This window comes from Pimephales promelas, chromosome 2 (assembly GCF_988280905.1).
Source record: "Pimephales promelas chromosome 2, fPimPro1.hap1.1, whole genome shotgun sequence".
In the NCBI taxonomy this organism is placed as follows: Eukaryota; Metazoa; Chordata; class Actinopteri; order Cypriniformes; family Leuciscidae; genus Pimephales; species Pimephales promelas.
In genome coordinates this window covers 19,632,313-19,651,278 of record NC_142770.1, presented here as the reverse complement: position 1 = coordinate 19,651,278, position 18,966 = coordinate 19,632,313, and the positions used below count along the sequence as shown (strand labels likewise).

General features: G+C 35.8%; 1 protein-coding gene across 5 annotated transcripts in view; it reads left to right on the top strand.

Moving 5' to 3' along the window:
- The window catches only part of LOC120491833 (uncharacterized), a 163,679-nt gene that overhangs the window by 128,518 nt on the left and 16,195 nt on the right, over positions 1-18,966 (top strand). For all 5 annotated transcript variants that reach the window (XR_016145740.1, XM_039689816.2, XM_089117702.1 and 2 more), the window contains one exon: positions 16,704-16,794. Coding sequence is in view for 4 of the 5 variants with exons in the window: in XM_039689816.2 (XP_039545750.2) it covers positions 16,704-16,794 (91 nt within the window). In the remaining variant the exon portion in view is untranslated. The remainder of the gene's footprint in view (positions 1-16,703; positions 16,795-18,966) is intronic.

The following is an 18,966-nucleotide window of genomic DNA, read 5'->3' as shown; positions in this document are numbered from 1 at the left end:
GCTGTTAGGAGGTTGTCATTAGCTGACCCTCAGAAACAGCAGAGCATTGTTCTCTTCATTCCGCCAATTTCAAGCTTCACTTGTACATAGCATATATGTTGATTAATGACACTAAAAGCAATTGGGTCATCCTACTTAAAAAGATCATATTCATCAGCAATTACACTATTTAAATATATTATTTGTTGGTAAAGCGTGTCATTAGGTTTGATTTAGATAAGAAGTTCCTACAAGCTGAAGATATCAAGGGGCTGAAATGGATTGATGAAATCGGCGATTGGACAAGGATATGACATTTTTTTTTTTATTTTTATTTTTTGGAGGGGAATATTCCCATGCAGGGACTCGTTTCTCTTCTCAGTTTTGGATCAAGCAGACGTATGTGCGCTTTCAGAAGAAAGGGTTTGTCTGGACGTTGAATGGGCCCCTCAACCGGCCCATTATGTCTCTCTGGTCACCCCCGTGTCATCTGAATGGAACGCGTGGGCTTGTTGACAACTAATTTTCTCAAAATGTTCACATCTGTGGCTCTTCCTGCCCTAAAGGTGTCTGTTCCCCAACACTTTCACTTTTAAATCGAATCGAGTAGGCTGGATATTCGATTCAAATTCGTAAGCCGTTATAAAGAACGTGTTATTTAAGGACCGCATTATTCGAATGTTAAGTCCACAATACACAATTTAAACGCTATATTTAAATAGACTATTATTTATAGTATTTATCAAAACTTAAATTTCAACATTAGAATAAGAAATAATGTGTCGTTTCAACTTTAAACAAAAAGTAGGCTACGATTTTAGCCTACTAAACTTAATAAAATATTAAGTTTAGTTAACTTTAGTTTAGTTAAATTGGACAGCCTATTCAATTTAAATCTCAACAACTTTTAAGTTGTTATAACTAATTGCAGCAACTATGCTTGTTATTTTCAAAAGGGAACAAGTGCATTTATATTTCCGTTTGTTAATGTTAATATTATGATGACCAAATAAAGGCAGTACAGAGCTTAAAAAACAAAAACAAAACACGCTTCTCATTTTAGGTCACCCCATGCCTATCTTGCATGAGTCTAATTAATTCTCAAGTATGGTTAGTGGGTCTACAATCTTTGAATGGCCCCTGTGCTCTCGTCAGAGACCCTGATGGAATGTAAAGTTTTTTTTTTCTTTCTATCTTTCATTCAGTCTCAAAGAGCAACTCCAGCGTCCCCTGCAAGTGTCGGAATGTCATGCTTTAAACAGGACACACGTTTGAAGCAAAAAAAATGACAGTTCGAAATTATGCATATATTATTTTTTAGCGCGCGAGATTTCGTTCGTTTGTCTTAAACGTCATAAAACGAATACGTAAAGAGAGCTGCCAAATATGTCAAGTGGCGAAACCATCGAGCAAAAAGTACTAAAATAACCAAACTAAAAATTCCCTTGCACCTTCAAAACACCTTTTTCTCCATGTTTTTTACTTTTTAAATAAATATCACGTGTTTTGAATATCAAGCGAAGAGTGCGTGTTGGTTATAGCCTAAATGATTTAAGAAAAAAACAACAACATTTCTTCACATATTTTTCTTCTTCTTTTAGTAAGACTTGTCCCTCTCTCTCTCTTTTTTTTCTTTTTTTTTTGGAGAGTTGCATCACCGATTCATTAGCTATAGTGCCACAGAAATATCAGTATAAATCCTCAACAGGCATTATAGAAGACGTGTAGCCAATTCAAGCTGTTTTTTAACGCATGCAGGCCTCCATCTAACAGCCTAAATAAAGTTTCTGACAACTAGAAGGATATTCTAGACCCGCAAATGTACGTTTCAAATGGTTTCCATGAATGAGAACAGCCCAATAGGGTGGTGTGATGAAACGCGTGATGCGAGTTAAAAGAGGGTGTTGTTGCCTATATGCAGTGATACAGGAGCTGCCGAAGTGTGTGTTGCCCGGTCAGGCCATTTGATTGTAAATAAGAGAGTTCACACGCCGATCGAGTGACTAGAGGGAACAGGCAAACCATTTGAATCAGGTGCCTATCTCCCTATCGAGGAGATCAGAGCTCAGCCAAATGACATCTCCCTCTGAAAAGCCAATCTAGTCGCAGGATGAGATTTCACTGTCTTTGCGCTCAACCCGCCCAATTAACATAAGAAACACAGCGAGTCCCATTAAAACACGCAACAGTTGGTGGGCAGTTATGGCATTGTCTGCCAACAACCCAAGTGCTGGGTTCCCTCTGTGTCCTAACAAAGCCTGAAATACCACTTTATTTTCTATTGATTTATTGGTGTAGACCTAGCATGTTACACACTGCTCATGTATATACAATTAATTACTTTATCAATTGCAATAACAGTGTGTAATTACAAGACATAATGACACAAGAACCTACTTATTAGTATAATTCAATACTTACGTATGTTTGATGAACCACTTAAACACCTAAACTAATTAAACAATCAACATTTCATTAATATGACATGTATGCTCAATATATATATAACACTTTACAATAAGGTTCGTTAGTTAACATTAACAATGAACACTACATTTGTTACAGTATTTATTAATCTTTGTTAATGTTAGTTTATAAAATCCAACTTGTTTGTTCTTGTTAGTTCACAGTGTATTAATGTTGAAAATAGCGACCTTTGATTTTAATAATATATAGTAAATGTTGAAATTAATATTAACTAAGATTACTAAATGCTGAAGAAGTAGTTCATTCATTAGTTCATTTTTTTGCTGGTCAATCTAGATAGCAGAGCTTTATATTGATTATGTATCAGAGTCATTTGCACCTGTCAACTTATGAAGTTCATAACTCAAAAGATTAAAGTGTAATGACAGCTTGTGCTGTACAGTTTTACTATATCATCTGATAATGATTGTAAATATTTGCTTTGATACGTGATCAATAATTGTGTATTTGTAGAGCTTCATGAGAGGCGAGACGTTTATGAACGCGTGTGGGTACACGGGAAAAGGAAACAGGACACAGACAGGCGCTTTTATTAATCTCGTGTCAGTTTTCAATAACACCTGGTTAAATCTTGGTGGATAAAGTTCATCGTGACAGCTGAAATGTGATCTGAATGCTCTGATTTTTTAGCGACTGATTTACTAAATTAGCAAGGTTTGGGGGAAAAAAGTGTATTTCATACTTTGTTTCTTATTAATAGGATGTTTTACATCACCTTTGATGTGTTCAGCCTCTTTTTTTCAACTTTTGTATCATCGCTCGGCAGATTATAGTAAAGTTTGCGCCCCTTTCAGCCTAAGCAGGATAAGCTTGGAGTGGCCTGTCACCGTGGAAACTGCCAGAACAATTCAGTTGAAGTTTGAAGAGGTCAGCTTGCAGGGTCAACAACCCCAGCCTCTGCCTGTGCCAACTTCTGTTGAGCCTGGGACTTTTTGGGGGAGCGCTAGCTCAACCTAACCCTGGGTGGTAGGCAATTCTAAGCCTGATATAAATTTCTTGAGTCAGTTTGCGGACTAGGCTCTCCAGGTGGCCTGTGAAATCGATTTTAACCCTGTGACCCTGTCTTGGAGAAGCACGGTTGACAACCTGGGTGAGAATGTAGCCGGGCCTGACAGATTTGCAGCTCTGAGAGTAAAGAGAGAGCCCGAGCATCTCTTCAGCGTTTCACAAGTGGTCATTAAAACCTTATTAAAAGTTGGGCTGGTTGGGAGAAGAGCTGGTGAACATGCCTTACAAACTTCACTGACTCGGGAACAATGTCGGCAAACTTCAATCTGAAAAGCACGGCAAGCTGTTCGAATGCGCGAGATCTGATGTGTTAGTCTAAAGATGATGCTTAGTTGTTGTTGTGAAGGAGTTTGTAACTGCGGTGGTTAAAGGGCTACGCTCAGAAACTTTAAAAACAATCACTGTTTCAGTACAGGGACAAGATGTGAAACAATGTGCATTAACATGATTATAGTGTGAAAAAACAACACTTTCAACCTGAAACTTTATATCATGTTTTAAGAGGAAAAAGGCAAAACATATATATTTTAGAAAATGATTTATTAAAGTTCTTCCTAGTAACTGGGAGCCTTCTTTAAGACAGTGAAGGATGAGTGTACATCATATCTGAAATATTCCTTTAAGTTTGTATAATGACAGAAAATGTAATATGCAGAAAAGTAACGATTCAATGCGCTACCGATTTCGTGTATGAATTCATACAATGGGATTCTTACAGAACTGTATGATTTTAGGAAAAAAACACAAGGCCTGCCCCTAAACCTAACCATAGTCAAATGTCACATCAATCACATTAGCCTACATGTTACGCTATGTGTTATATTTTATGCTATGTTAAATGTTATGTTACATTTTATGTTATGTTGCTGTATGTTATGTTATGTAACGTTAAATGATGCTGTTTTGTTGTGTTATAACATAAAATTATATAACATAACATATTACATAACATATTATGATTCTGTTGTTGTTTGATGTTATATGTTATGTCATGTTGTTATGTTATGTTGTCTTGTTGTTATGTTATGATATGATGTTATGTTATGTTATGCTGTGTGTTATGTTATTTTATGTTATGTGTTGTTGTGTTATGTTATTTTTTGTGTTGTTATTTTATATGTTGTATGTTATGTTGTGTTGTTATTTTATATAACATAACATGGCATACTTACTTGTTATTATGTTATAACACAACAAAACACAACATAACATAAAATGTTTATGTTATTATTTGATGTTATGTTATGTTGTGTGTTGTTATGTTATGTGTTGTTGTGTTATGTTATGTCATGTCATGTTATTTGTCGTGTTGTGTTATGTTGTGTTATGTTATGCCAAGCTGTGTGTTATGTTATGTCGTGTCATGTCATGTGTCGTGTCATGTGATGTGTCGTGTCATGTCATGCCATGCCATGTTATGTTATGTTATGTTGTTATGTCATGTCATATGAGGTGTCATGTTATGTTATGTTATGTTATGCCAAGCTGTGTGTTATGTTATGTTATGTGTCGTGTTGTTATGTTATTTGATGTTTTATGTTATGTTGTGTTTTGTTATGTTGTGTAAATATAAAAATAACCTAAAACATACATACAGCATGGCATAACATGCATAGCATAACATAACATAACACAACAACACATAACATGATGTAACACAACATAACACAACGAAACATAACATAACACAAAAACACATAACATAACACAAAAACACATAACATAACATAACATAACACGGCATAACATAACATAACACATAACATAACACAACAACACATAACATAACACAAAAAAACATAACATAACATAACACGGCATAACATAACATAACAACACATAACATAACACAACAACACATAACATAACTTAACAACACATAACATAACACGACATAACATGACATAACATAACATAACAACACATAACATAACACGACATAACATAACATAACACAACATAACATAAAATAACACAACAACACATAACATAATGTAACACAACATAACACAACAAACTATAACATAACATAACACGACATAACATAACACAACAACACATAACATAACACAAAAACACATAACATAACACGACATAACATAACATAACAACACATAACATAACAACACATAACATAATGTAACACAACATAACACAACGAAACATAACATAACATAACACGACATAACATAACACAACAACACATAACATAACACAACAACACATAACATAACACGACATAACATAACATAACAACACATAACATAACACGACATAACATGACATAACATAACACAACAACACATAACATAACATGACATAACATGACATAACATAACACAACAACACATAACATAACACAAAAACACATAACATAACACGACATAACATAACATAACAACACATAACACAACAACACATAACATAACATGACAACACATAACATAACACGACATAACATGACATAACATAACATAACACGACATAACATAACATAACATAACACTACAACACATAACAAAACATAACATGTCATATCATATATGATCTCGGTCCCACGTCACGTGAGATGGAGGATTCATGTCTACTCGCTTTCAACAAGGCCAAGCTACATGTGGCCCTGAAGATCTGAGTCAACCTGTTGTGTGATTTGAAATGATTTGGGCCGGTCAGAGGAGATGGTGTGATCAAAGGAGCGACTCACACACACACACAGATCTTCTCTTCCATCTGTCACGTTTAACAGACTGAGGCTGTCCGCCGGGCACTCAGAGAGAGAGAGAGAGAGAGAGAGAGAGAGAGAGAGAGAGAGTTAGTGCCAGACTGGTGCTGATTGTATTTGATTGCGTTTGAGTGCCGCTTCGACGATGGGTCTAAGAGCTGGTATCATCCCACTCTTGTCACATCACGGAGGACACTGCACAGAAACGTTTAAAACGTCTTAGGAAGGCCTCTCTGCATTTGGAGGAGATAATACTCGGAGAAAGCCACGAGTGTGTGATTGTTGTGTGTGGTTATGATAGAAGTGAACCGTGATATACTCATAGCTCGGCTTGTCTTTACTCCTGTTAGGAGTTCAAGCTGTTATTACACCGTCAGACGCGTTCCTGGATGAAATGAGTGACATGTGTGCTGGGTGTGTGTGCACGTAGGCTTGTTTACCTCAGAATAATGTCACCTTTGCCACCATTTTTAGATTGATTAGCCGTGCCTATAGAGTAAAACCCACGTGGCCTTCGACAACACATATCCAGGCTGAAAGTGTTTCAATGCAAACTTTTCTCCAAGGTTTTGAGTAAATAGAAATGTGTCCTTCCATTTTCACAGCTCAGTGGTTATTGATGTTACACACTTTAATTCCATCTTTACAGCCATAAGGACTGATCTGAGTCCTGATGAATAGCGCGTGAGACAGTGTGAGACAGCACTTGATGTGATCCATTAAAAAGTGATTGGATGGTAAAACTTTTCTCTAGGTAAAATGGGAAATATGTAGTTTTTATTTTTAAAGAATAAAACCAAAAACATGTGTTTAAAAAGTAAGGTAAAAATGTAAAAAAAAAAAAGTAAATACTACTGAAAAAACAATGTATATGAAATTTACATGAAAAAGTTAGTTCAGGCAAGAATTAAAAAACTAAGTAAATTCCATATCAGTACTTAATTCGAGCGAGTAGAAATGAAAGTGTACATATCAACTCAATAAAGTTAAGTAAAAATGACTCAAATTTTCTGATACTGGGGTTCCCATCATCCACTGGACCTTGAATAATTAATGAGGTTCATTTTTCACGGGTTTCCAGCTGTATTTACACTGTTTTATCATTGATTTTTGTTGTCAGTATAAGTAACTTGCCATTTTGTGACATTTCGAGTAAATCTTTTGCTCAAAATGACACATTCAAACACAAAAACGACCCATCAAATGTTACCGCCATTGTGTTTGTTTACCAAGTATTGAGGTCTTTGCATTCACATGATGCTTAACATCTGACATGATGTAATATAAATTACTTAGATGAGCTAGGTAAAGCACATACTATAAATGACTATTAAAATTCAACTAAAAATTCAACTAGGAAATTTCAACTAAGTCGGTATTAATCAACATTTTACTAGCCAAGTTAAAATGACTTATTCTCTGTAAACTTTACTTAATTACATATTCCAAGTAAATTTAACTCAAAGATTTTTAATTAAAGTTACTGATAAATATGTTTAGGTTTTTAATTGGCAAATCTTTGTAAATTTACTGGCATTTTCTGAGTGAAAAAAGTTGTCTAGCTTTTTCAAGCTTTTGTTATATATATATATATATATATATATATATATATAGAGAGAGAGAGAGAGAGAGAGAGAGAAAGATAGAGAATTGTAAAGAATAATTTATGTATATATATATATATATTTTTTTTTTTGATGTATTATATATACACTATATATATACATAGGCTATATATATATATATATATATATATATATATATATATAGTGTATATATAATACATCAAAAAAAAATATATATATACATAAACTATGTATATAAAGGTCTTTTTAATACAAACAATCAGGTTTGCACATAAACTGAAGTTAATAAAAAATGTTTTAATATCAATAAAATATAATCAATTTAAATAACATTATTTAAAAACAAACATTTCATAAGTTATATACAGCAGCTGTTATTTCATAGCTGTGACTATATTGGATATTTTAGCATCTATTCATTTTATAATATTACATTCTGTATGTTGTTAGCACAGTCTGTGATTATGGTATCCAAAATGATATATAGGATTTTTGGGGCCGCTTATGTCTGAGTTGGGTTGTGTGTGTGTGTGTGTGTGTGTGTGTGTGTGCTAGTGTGATGATTAATGAGGTATTTTTGGCAAGTTGGCATTACTCATCAGTGCCATGGCAGTTTTGTTTCGAAAGTGCTGGTGCTGGAGAAAGAGGGATTTTAGCCCATCAGCAGTGTGTGATGTCAGCACACAGGACAACAAAAGACAAGTCCAAATCCGTGGTGTTTGCAGCATTACAGGGGCCCGGGCCGGGATGAACACAGGCCCTCTTTTCACAGGGACAAACATACCAGAACACACACACACACACCACTGCTGCAGTGTGGCTCTCAGCAGTGTCATAATAACAAAATATTAAAAAATTTTTTTAGTGAATTTACACTTTAAATTGAGAAAAAGTGCATATGTTACATTAGGGGCTATTTTACCTGATATAGCCTGCATGATTAAACCTATTTTCTACTATCTAATACACACATTTCTAAAGCCTAATGATCAACATGTGATAAAAAACCTGTCACTCACAATCCACTGCAAGCCTTCCGTCGTGTGATTGATAGTTTATACTTTTTTAGTATTAAAAAGCCTTTTAGTAATTGTAAAAATGTCAATTTTCAGCTCATGCTTCAAGTGTCTTTTTGCTGTGAAGTCTTTATTGATTTTATTATGGTAAATAACATATTTTCAATTTTTATATAAGAATAACATATTTTGTTAGTAATATGCATAGGTAATATGTCAAGATCACGTACTGGATCTTTGGTTTACTTGATTATCCATACTTGTTTTTTTAGAAAAATCGTGTTCTCAGATATGATCATCAGGCCTTCGAGGAAGGTTTATCTATTCATCTCTCAATCATCATTGCATTATGATCATAAAACTAAGCATTTAAATAAATATCATCTTACTAAGACACATTATTGGCAGATGCAGAGAGACGACTGACATTTATATACATTTTATTTATTTAAGTAGTCAGTTATAAAGATCTCAGTGATTTACATTACAAGTGATCAGAATTTCATCTGACTTTTTGGCCATATAAATATCAGCATATACACCAAATTGCATATTTTTGCTCTGAATAAAGCTGATATATGTGATTTCCGGACTATTATTTCATATGTCAGACTTATAATAACTTTTGTTACTGTAAGCTAATGCAGTTTGGTTAATTCAGGAATAATAATACTATTGGACAAATAAAACCAGTACATTTAAATGTTTTTTTTTTTCACAATAAGTTTTATTTTGCCATTTATCAGGAAGTATCTTTGCAATTTGAAATAAAGAGATTCAGACCCAGTTGTCCCATTATCTAAGCAAATTCACTGCTAAAAAAAAAATGTATTTTGATGGAAAACAAAAGGTGTCAGAAAGTAATTTTGAGTGCAAAGAATTTTATTCCTCTCAAAATATAATGTAAAAAAAGAACAAAAACAGATGTTATGTCATCGTAGACGGGTATGCGTGCCTTTTATTAATTTCTCATCCGCAGGTTGAAACGTTAACAGAATTTGCGCATTCAAACGTGACACACACCTTTGTTTGTCTAATACTGCCGCTCTGACACACCAAAGCCTCTCGTGTTTTTACTTGCAAATCAGGATTACACACCGAATGACGATTTCTAATGGTGAGAAAGCGAAATTACAGTTAATATGCCACCAGACCAGAGACAGATATACAGGAGCCAGTCCTCAAATCCACGAAGGGTTTGCTTTACAGGACTAGTTAAGCCAAAAAAGTGATTATGAACACAGAAAGAGATTTTTTGAAGAATCTTTACGCAGCTCTTTTCCATAAGAGTTCATTTTGAAATTGTAAATCAAACTAAGAATTTACTATTTCAGGCTTTCTACATCACATTTGCATGTTTATATTAATATGTTACTTGCCATTTATTTGTAATTATTTGCGAAATTGAATAGTAATTCCTAAATGAAAATTGTTTTAAAGTAGATACTTTTTCAATTCAGTGCAAATCAATCGATAGCTTTGTATGAGGAAGAGAGTAAACTACTTTGGGCAAATCTCAGTTACTGTTTACAAAAATTGTGAGACAATTTATATATAGTGTATGATTATATATCATGCTTTTATAATGTTTATTTGTCATTACTGGAGCTTGACATAGTCATGAACTTGCATACTTGCATGATATACCAGATTGAAGCAACATGATGGCAGAATTTGTTTTTGTGACAGAATCTGTTTTTTTTATTTTTTTATTTTACTTTTTTTTTTACAAAAGTTTTACAAAAGTTTCATGGCCACCAGAATTAATGAAACATTGCAATGAACTCGTTGTAAACTGTAAAGTTTGGTTTAAAGAACTTAATTAATGCAATTTTCCCATTTTACGTAACATATCTGAAGTTAAAACTATTTAAAGTTAATATGTTGTTCAAAGCATTATCTAACTCTTTACATATGAAGAGCTCTTTTCCAAAACGCGTTAAACGACATTTTTTAAAAAAATGAGTTTGTCGTGTCATTCTGCTGCGGACAGAACCCTTTCACTGCTCTATCAACGTTTCATGCCGAATCGCTATATTTCCGTGTTTAAAATGTACTGCAAGATACAGTTTCTTCCCAAGCCGCGATAAGCACCAGCCCTGTTTTTAGCCTAAACACGATAAATCCTCAAATTCAATGAGCGCTCTACACAATCCAGCACGGCGGCACTCTGAACAGAGGTTTATTATGTTCATTCATTCCTCAAAATGAGTCCTAGTTTTCTAGTCGACTAGTAGTAGATCATTTAAGCCATTTGTATTATCAGTAATCACATTTATTGATTTAATTAAATGGGAGAGAAACCATATGAGCGTTTTTAATTGCATATTCCGCATCTCAACGTATGCATAAAGCTTGCCACAAAGAACCGGCAATATAATGATTATGCATGAAACATTTGAATTGTTTATTAATAAACTAGTGTTTTCTGTCAGTGTCAGCAACAAAGATAAAGTTGATGATGCTTACTCGCCATCTTCGCAGTGAACGCGCATAGAAAAACGCATACTTCGAATTAGCCTACATACGCAGAGAGTTGCCAATTTATTTTAGTTTTTAATTGTTTTGTTTAAAAGTAGATATTTAAAGCTTTCTGTAGCTTAGTTCTCAGGCCTGTCTGAGGCAAGCATCGCGGTGTTTCGGTTCATATTATGAGACGCGCTCCGGTTCACCTGCGCGCCTCTGTGTCCTGATTATATTGTCTGATATTTACTTCTAATGTATTAATCCAGTCAATTTGTCGATGAAAACATTTATTAAAATGAAGATACAATTTAAATGAAACGAAATTTACAAGCTTTCTACAAAACAAAACTTAATAAGTGGTCAAAATCATGTCTGACGCACTCCAAATATTTTCCGATATTGGGCAGCTTTTGAATTTTGATCCTATCTTACTCATCTCATGCGGTTCCCTTTTCATAGCCTACTCAACATAGATGAAATAATAAAAATAAGTAATGTAATATTATTAAAAACAAATGTGAAATGTTTATTTTATTTTTTTTTAACTTATATTTAAGCGTCATGCTGCTCCGCTTTGCTCACATGTTATGTAGCCTGTGTGTGTGTGTGCATGTGCTGGAGGGGTGCCCATCCCTTTTTTGAATATCGTTATCATATATTGATCATTTTTAATAATTCGTTTTTTCATGCATATGTTGAAATTGGTATTAATAATTTGTTTTTTTTCATGCATATGTTGAAATTGGTACTATTTGTTTGAGGTTTATTTCGATTTATAGCGTTTTGGAAAAAAATAAAATTAACTTTTAAATTATCATTAACAATATTGTTGTTTGATTTAATAATTATTGTTCAAAATGTTCAGACTGAACCAATAAAACATTTAAACAGGATAATTTGAATATTCACAAAATGTGTGGGTCTAGGTAAAAAAGGTAGTTTTCCTGAAAACTATTGAAATGGATTTATAGCGTTTTGGAAAAGAGCTCTTCATATACACTAATTAAACAAGAACATTTTAATTAAAGAACTCGCTATTTGTATATTGTCTAACGGCAGTTTAGAAACTATTAATGAACTATTTGACAAATGATTTGTAAACATATACTTAATATAAAGTGTTATCAAACTTATTATTTTAGCTTTATAAAAAAAATGTAACGCTTGAATTAGTGTGGATAAAATAAAGCAACATTTTGAATAAAAAGCTTGAAAGTCGTTTTTTTTCTTCTTCAAAGACTACAATGTGCGTAAGCAATACTTCTATCGCTTGTTTCTGCTTCTTCGCCTGTGTTTTGATCGGAAGATGCTGTACTCTTTCAGAACATGTTTAATAGCGCCCCCTACCATATAAGAGTGAAAACACGGAAATTCCGCCAATGGTGGGCAAAGAGTTAACGCCGAGTGACAATTATATTTCGATTTCTATGTATCACAATATCAAAACGGCAAGCTCTGATAACCCTAGTAGACCAAGAGACCTACCCAGACCTGATTGACTCATGCCGTTGCAATGTTTACCGGTTGCGTTTCATTCCTTTTCTTTTTTTCTAAGCAATTAGAAACAAGAGATGGCTGCTGTAGACGTGCCAGGGCTGTGCAGTTTCCGCTCATGTCAGTTGTAAAGGGCTTAACCCTACTCGGGCCTGTTTATTTGCATCCCTCAGTGAGTTTCGCCCATCCACAAGGAAGCCTCATGCTACTGTACCCCAATAAAACCAGAAAACACAGTCAGGGATGGCATGAACTGACTCTATTGTGGATGCTGCCAGTGCCCAACAAGCCCTCTTTATGATAGCAGGAATTATGATGGCCGTGGATATGTGAAATCGCTGGTGGCGAGCAAGATAAGTCGAGTAATTGTCACTTACTGTAACAGCGACTCCCATTCATTAAAGGCCCGTGTCTAATAAACTACTGGAGGAAAGGAGGCCAGCTGTACTGTGAAGCTCACACAAGGCGGCTCTTTCTCTGCGGCCCCAAACTTTGTCAAAAGGCGAAACTGTCTATGGGGCGCTCTGTGATTCAACAGAGATTCCAATAGAGGTTTGTCTTGGGGAGCAAACAAGGGCTTGCTTTTGTCCAGATAGGGTGTTCAAGAGGGACAGCAAAAACTGATATAGCTACTTCTTTAGACCGGTTCCAGTTATGTAAACTGGAAAACAAACAATTCAAGGGCTGTTGTGATACTTAACTTTCCCCCCCTCAGTCTTCGTTATACTTTCAGCAATAGTTGATCACAAAACTTATAGGTTAAAATTGAGCAAATCTGTCAAGGCGCAAAGATATTTTTATTCGCATTTCATGACAATTAACCCAAAAATTCTCATTGGAATCTTAACTATCAATAATTGTTCAAGTAAATACCAATTCAACCTGCATCATCTAACTAACGCTAAAGGTAAGATAGATGACGCCCTAGGATCGTGTCATGTAACTGACGCTAAAGGGTGCCTAAAGTATCGGATGCTGAAGCGTGATCAAAATTGTCAGTTAGATGACGCCTTGGGATGAGAATGCGTTGTAAATACTGTAATTAAACACCATGACATTATTTGTTGTGTTGCCTTCATCTTATGCTGAACGTTTTTTGAAATAGCCTCTCATTAATTACCGCGCAATTGTCAGCCAATAATAAAACTCCATAAAAAATAAAGAAATTAGTTTAATTCTCTTCATACTATATATATATATATATATATATATATATATATATTCGGGCTGTCAGTTAAACGCATTATTAACGGCGTCAACGCAAACCCATTTTAACGGCGTTAGTTTTTTATCGCGCGATTAACGGTCTTTTTGGCCTAGCAAACTTTTTCGTTTTTTTCACATGCTTTTGCAACATGAAGCGGCATGCTCTGAAACCCAATTATTTCACTGGCCGCACGAGGATGTTTTGTTGCTTCATCGACTAAAGCGCAAGCGGATCTAGCTAGACCTGAAACAAAACAACAGGCACACCACCGCACACACTCGTTTGGGCTTGCGAGCCGGCTAAATAATTGGTTAACGTGACGTTTTGAGTGGATGACGAACGCGAGGCGTTGAAATGGATGCCGATAAGATTCTGAATGGAAAATTTACTTTCATAAAGTTGCCGAATGGTCCCATTGACAAGACCAAATTGATCTGTGTGTTTTGTCGTTGTGAACTGAGCTATCACCATCGCAGCACATCCAAATATCAAATATCGCTTGATGATGGCCAAACACACACACACACACACACACACACACACACACACACACACACAGCTGATGCGAATTCTCCGCCCCCTCCTCAATATCAGGACCTCGTCAAAATTTCTTTCACCCTTTTATTGATGGACAGTGTTACACTGTGTGAGAGATTATTTGCTCCAAGTGAGAATGTTAGTGTGAAATTGAACACAGTATATGCCAATGTTGTTTTCAATAAAAAACAATTGCACAAAGCAAGCTGATCCAGTTTTCCACGTTGATAAGAGCATTAAAATGAGAAAAAAATAATGGGACAAAAAGAAATCAAGAGACATTCAAAATAGAAAATGTGTGATTAATTGCAATTAATCACAAATTAACTATGAAATTAATGTGATTAATCACGATTAAATATTTTAATCGTTTGACAGCATATATATATATATATATATATATATATATATATCACAGTAAAAATTTTGCTGCAATTAGTTATAACAACTTTGTTTCAATTTTAAGATGTGATAAATAATCACAGCAAGTTGGTTAGTTGACTCATAACCTATCATACAAAGTCAGTACTCCAATTATTTAGAGTCCTACCATTACAATGGCTTCCTCATCACTGAATTCTTACATTTGCTCTTCTAGAGAGAATGTAAGAAACTAGATGACTTGAGGAATCCGTGAATAGAAGCCCTCAATCCTCTACCCCCATTTTTTCTGTACAGTGAAGTGAATTCCAGAGGTGCTTCAAGAGGAACACATGTCCTCAAGTATGCTGACATTTGAATGCATTTCTAGGGTGACAGCAGAAGGAACCCTGTTGTTTTGGGGTGTCTTCGCTGGATCATGTTGGGCCATTGTGCGTCCATCTCAACTTCCTGTCAGTAACTGTCTAAGGGAGGCATGTACTAACTTTTTGGAATGTATCAAGTCCTTGTGAACTATTTTCTTTATTTTCCAAAAAGGAAAAACTTCCTTTTTCTAACCTTTTAAACTGAAGCCTGTGCAATGGCCTAATCTGCAAAATCTTCACAAGCCATTGCAACTTTAAAAAATTAGTTTTTAGCAACTTTACTCGCTGTAACGCAACAGCTAAACCTCATCCTAAACTCATCCGGAGAGACGTGGGTTTATATTTACAGAGTTATACCAATTTAGCAGGGACTCAAACAGAACTCCCATAAGGATATTTGCTGTCATCAACTGAGCTCATGGCGGTTTAGCACAGACCAATTAAGACTCATATTTGCTTATACAGTTGTTGTGTTTCTCCATGGGCCATTGTGATTGAGGCTATACATCCCATTGTTTTCCAATAATTAATGATACTTTGTCTTTACTTTGGACTTTACAGGGATATGAGTTTAAGAAGGCTCAAAGAATGAGAGAGATATAAAGTAAAGCACAATTCAAACACACAAGGCACTAATGACAAATTACTAACTTCAGAAGGTCAGAGTAAAAGTCAACAAAGAAAGCAGCTTCACTCCTGAATCTAACCGTTGAGGAATACATGGGTAAGGTTGAACGAAGTGTTGTAAAGTTGGATTATGGAATCCGAGGGGGAAGTGGGATTGACTCCATCTGTCGAGAGGGTCTTCCAGTCGACTTTGGCCCACATGCTGGATGCTGGCTCTTTCACACTTCCTCCCGCAGTCCTAGACATGGTCCTCGAAGGGGGAGTGTACCAAAAGGCATAGCCTCTATCTAAGGGTCTTTGTCCCGATGGGGGGCAAACAGTGGGATCCTACAGGAAAGGAAACTCACGCCCCCTCCTTCAACAACAGCAGGAGGAGAAAGAAAGCACATTACATGCTTGAAATCAGCCCTCTGCCATTATTTTAGTGGGGGGACACTTTCGCTTTCAGGGGTGCTCTGCAAGTTGAGAGTTGCGAGATGTGGAGATGAGATTTTCCTTGGCTCAAATCACAGATTTCATGAGTGCACCTGCTATTGTGCCTCCCGCATTGTTTTGGTGTTTTGTTGAGTGTCACATATCAGTAATGCAAATGAGGCAATAAAACGAAAGGGAAGTTGATCGGTTTCCCCAGTACACAAAAGTTGGAAGTTGGGTTACTCAGAAACGTATTAGCTACTCGATTATCAGACTACTCATTCAGAAGTTACGGCGAGCATGTAAATGTACAATAATAGACACACCTCTACGGTCTACAATAATACCGCTGTACATGCACACTTGAATGACAGTCAATGTTTGACTTGATCTTTCCCTCTTCTTTTTTTCTAGTATTTTTTCTACTCAAGCATGGCGGTGATAATTGGATTGTGTGGACACCTGTATGAGTGCAGTATATCCAGGGGATTAGAGAACGGGATGGGTGAGTCAGCTCAAATTATTGTCATGTTAACCCATACAACCGGCAGCCGTAGCCCCCTACTACTGACTAAAATAAGGTCACAGCGGTCCCACAACCTGTCCAACCTCAACAACCTCTAGAGCCAGAAACGTACAGGGGATTTTACTAAAACTAGAGCATAACTCAAATGGTTATTTGAAGATCCGCAATGGTTATTCCAACATTGTTTATCATGCAAAAATTTGCTTTACAGGGTACAACAGGGGTACAACAAATTGTCTCTTTTCCCAGTACTTTTCTAGAAGGTACCTTAAGGGTACTGCTCTGAGAAACTAATATGACACGTTTAGGGATAAAAGGGGGATATTTTAAGGGGTCTGCCTTAGTGACAAACTTTTGGTCCCATAAAGGAACATATTTTGCACATTATTTTTTTCTGACTCTTGAATTTATATATTCACAGAAGCCAATCATTCACCACACAACCTGTTTTGGGCAGCACAAAGCATATATTATTACCCCATATTTGATTAAAACTGGTTTGTATAAAATTATTTAAAAATACATTACAAATATTATTCACACATATAATGACTTATCTATAACTCTTTTAATAGGCATGTTTTTAAACGTTTATTTAGATATTTTTCTGGGTTATTGAGTAAAACATAGGTTTATACAACTGTTCTTATATTACAATAAAGAAAAAAACTAACTGAAAGAATTACATTCTTCATAATTAAACAATTTATTAATGTTCTTTATTACTAATGAAGGTTTTTTCCGGTTTTAGAATGTCATATTGTGTGACTGCCCAAAAATCTAAGGATATTTATGAATTTATTTTATGATTTTGAAAATAATGACTATGTGTACATTCCTACGCTATCTCACGACCAATTCGTACGAATTCGTACGAGTGATTCAAAAGTGGCTAATTCGTGGCTAATTCGTACTTATTCATACGACCTCACTCGTACGAATTTGTACGATTTTTCTAAACCCACGTGATGGTTATGTTTAGGGGCGGGGTCAGGGGTAGGTCATTCGTACGAATTCATACGAATTGGCTAATTCGTAAAATATGTACGATTTAGCAAAATCATACTAATTCGTACGAGCGAGGTCGTACGAATTGTTACGAATTAGCCACCTCGTAAAATTCGTACGAATTCCCGTGAGATCGGGTTGGTACATTCGTATGTATTTAAATTTTAAGGAAAATATGTTATTACTTTCTACTTGATGGTTACACCACATGCCATTTTAGAGTTATTATGATAACTTCTTGAAAATTATATTATAAAAGCAATCATATAAAACCGACATGAATATATTTGAATGAACTGTAGCTAGAGTTTTTCTAGACATTGTTGAATGTCACTGATCCATTAACCTGACAGATTTGCATCTTTTTTGCAAATCTGTTTTCATATATCCTAACCATGCACAATTATGTGCTTAGTTGCATTGTTTTGTTTGCATTTAGCTTTTCCCCTTCACTTTTGAGGTCCCGACCAACCAGTTGAGAACCACAGCTTTTTCCACAGATTCACTTTTACATGTTAAGAAAGTCCTTTAGTTCCAGTATCCCGTTCTGTCTTGGTGCACGAAGGATAAATGTTGGACGCCACTGCCAACAGCCCTTGTATGAGCTCGTCAGGGCGGCCATCGTTAGCAGGAGTCGGTAAACAGAGCGTGGGGTGTGCGGAAGGGGGGCAGAGGTGCCGAAAGACGAGACGGCAATAGTGAAACTCAAGCTTGTTGGAGTAGGGAAGGGGGTGGTTGTTTGACCACCGGGATGAGCGATGAGTCGACGGTCCCATCAGAAAGCACTGCCACGGCAACAGCACGGATTCACTAGGTGTCGTCTAGGCAGGTGATTCATCAGCCCATGCCGGGGCTGGGCCTCTGAAAAACTTCCCATGGTCACTTCAGAGTGCGAATACGTAATGAGCTGGAGGGCTCCACATTTGCCACGGCTGATTAGACGAGAACAATGGGCCCAAACAGAACTGGCAGCCCTCACAATGGGGACTGGAAAGCCTCAAGGCGTTGCCTCCATATTTTTAGGGTAAGAAGAGAGAGAGAAAAGTGAGCAAAACTAGTTTATAACTCTGTGCTCTCTTTCGGATGGCGGTTGAACGTGTACGACGCTTTGTCACAAGACTTCCGAGAGTGTGTATATTGCGC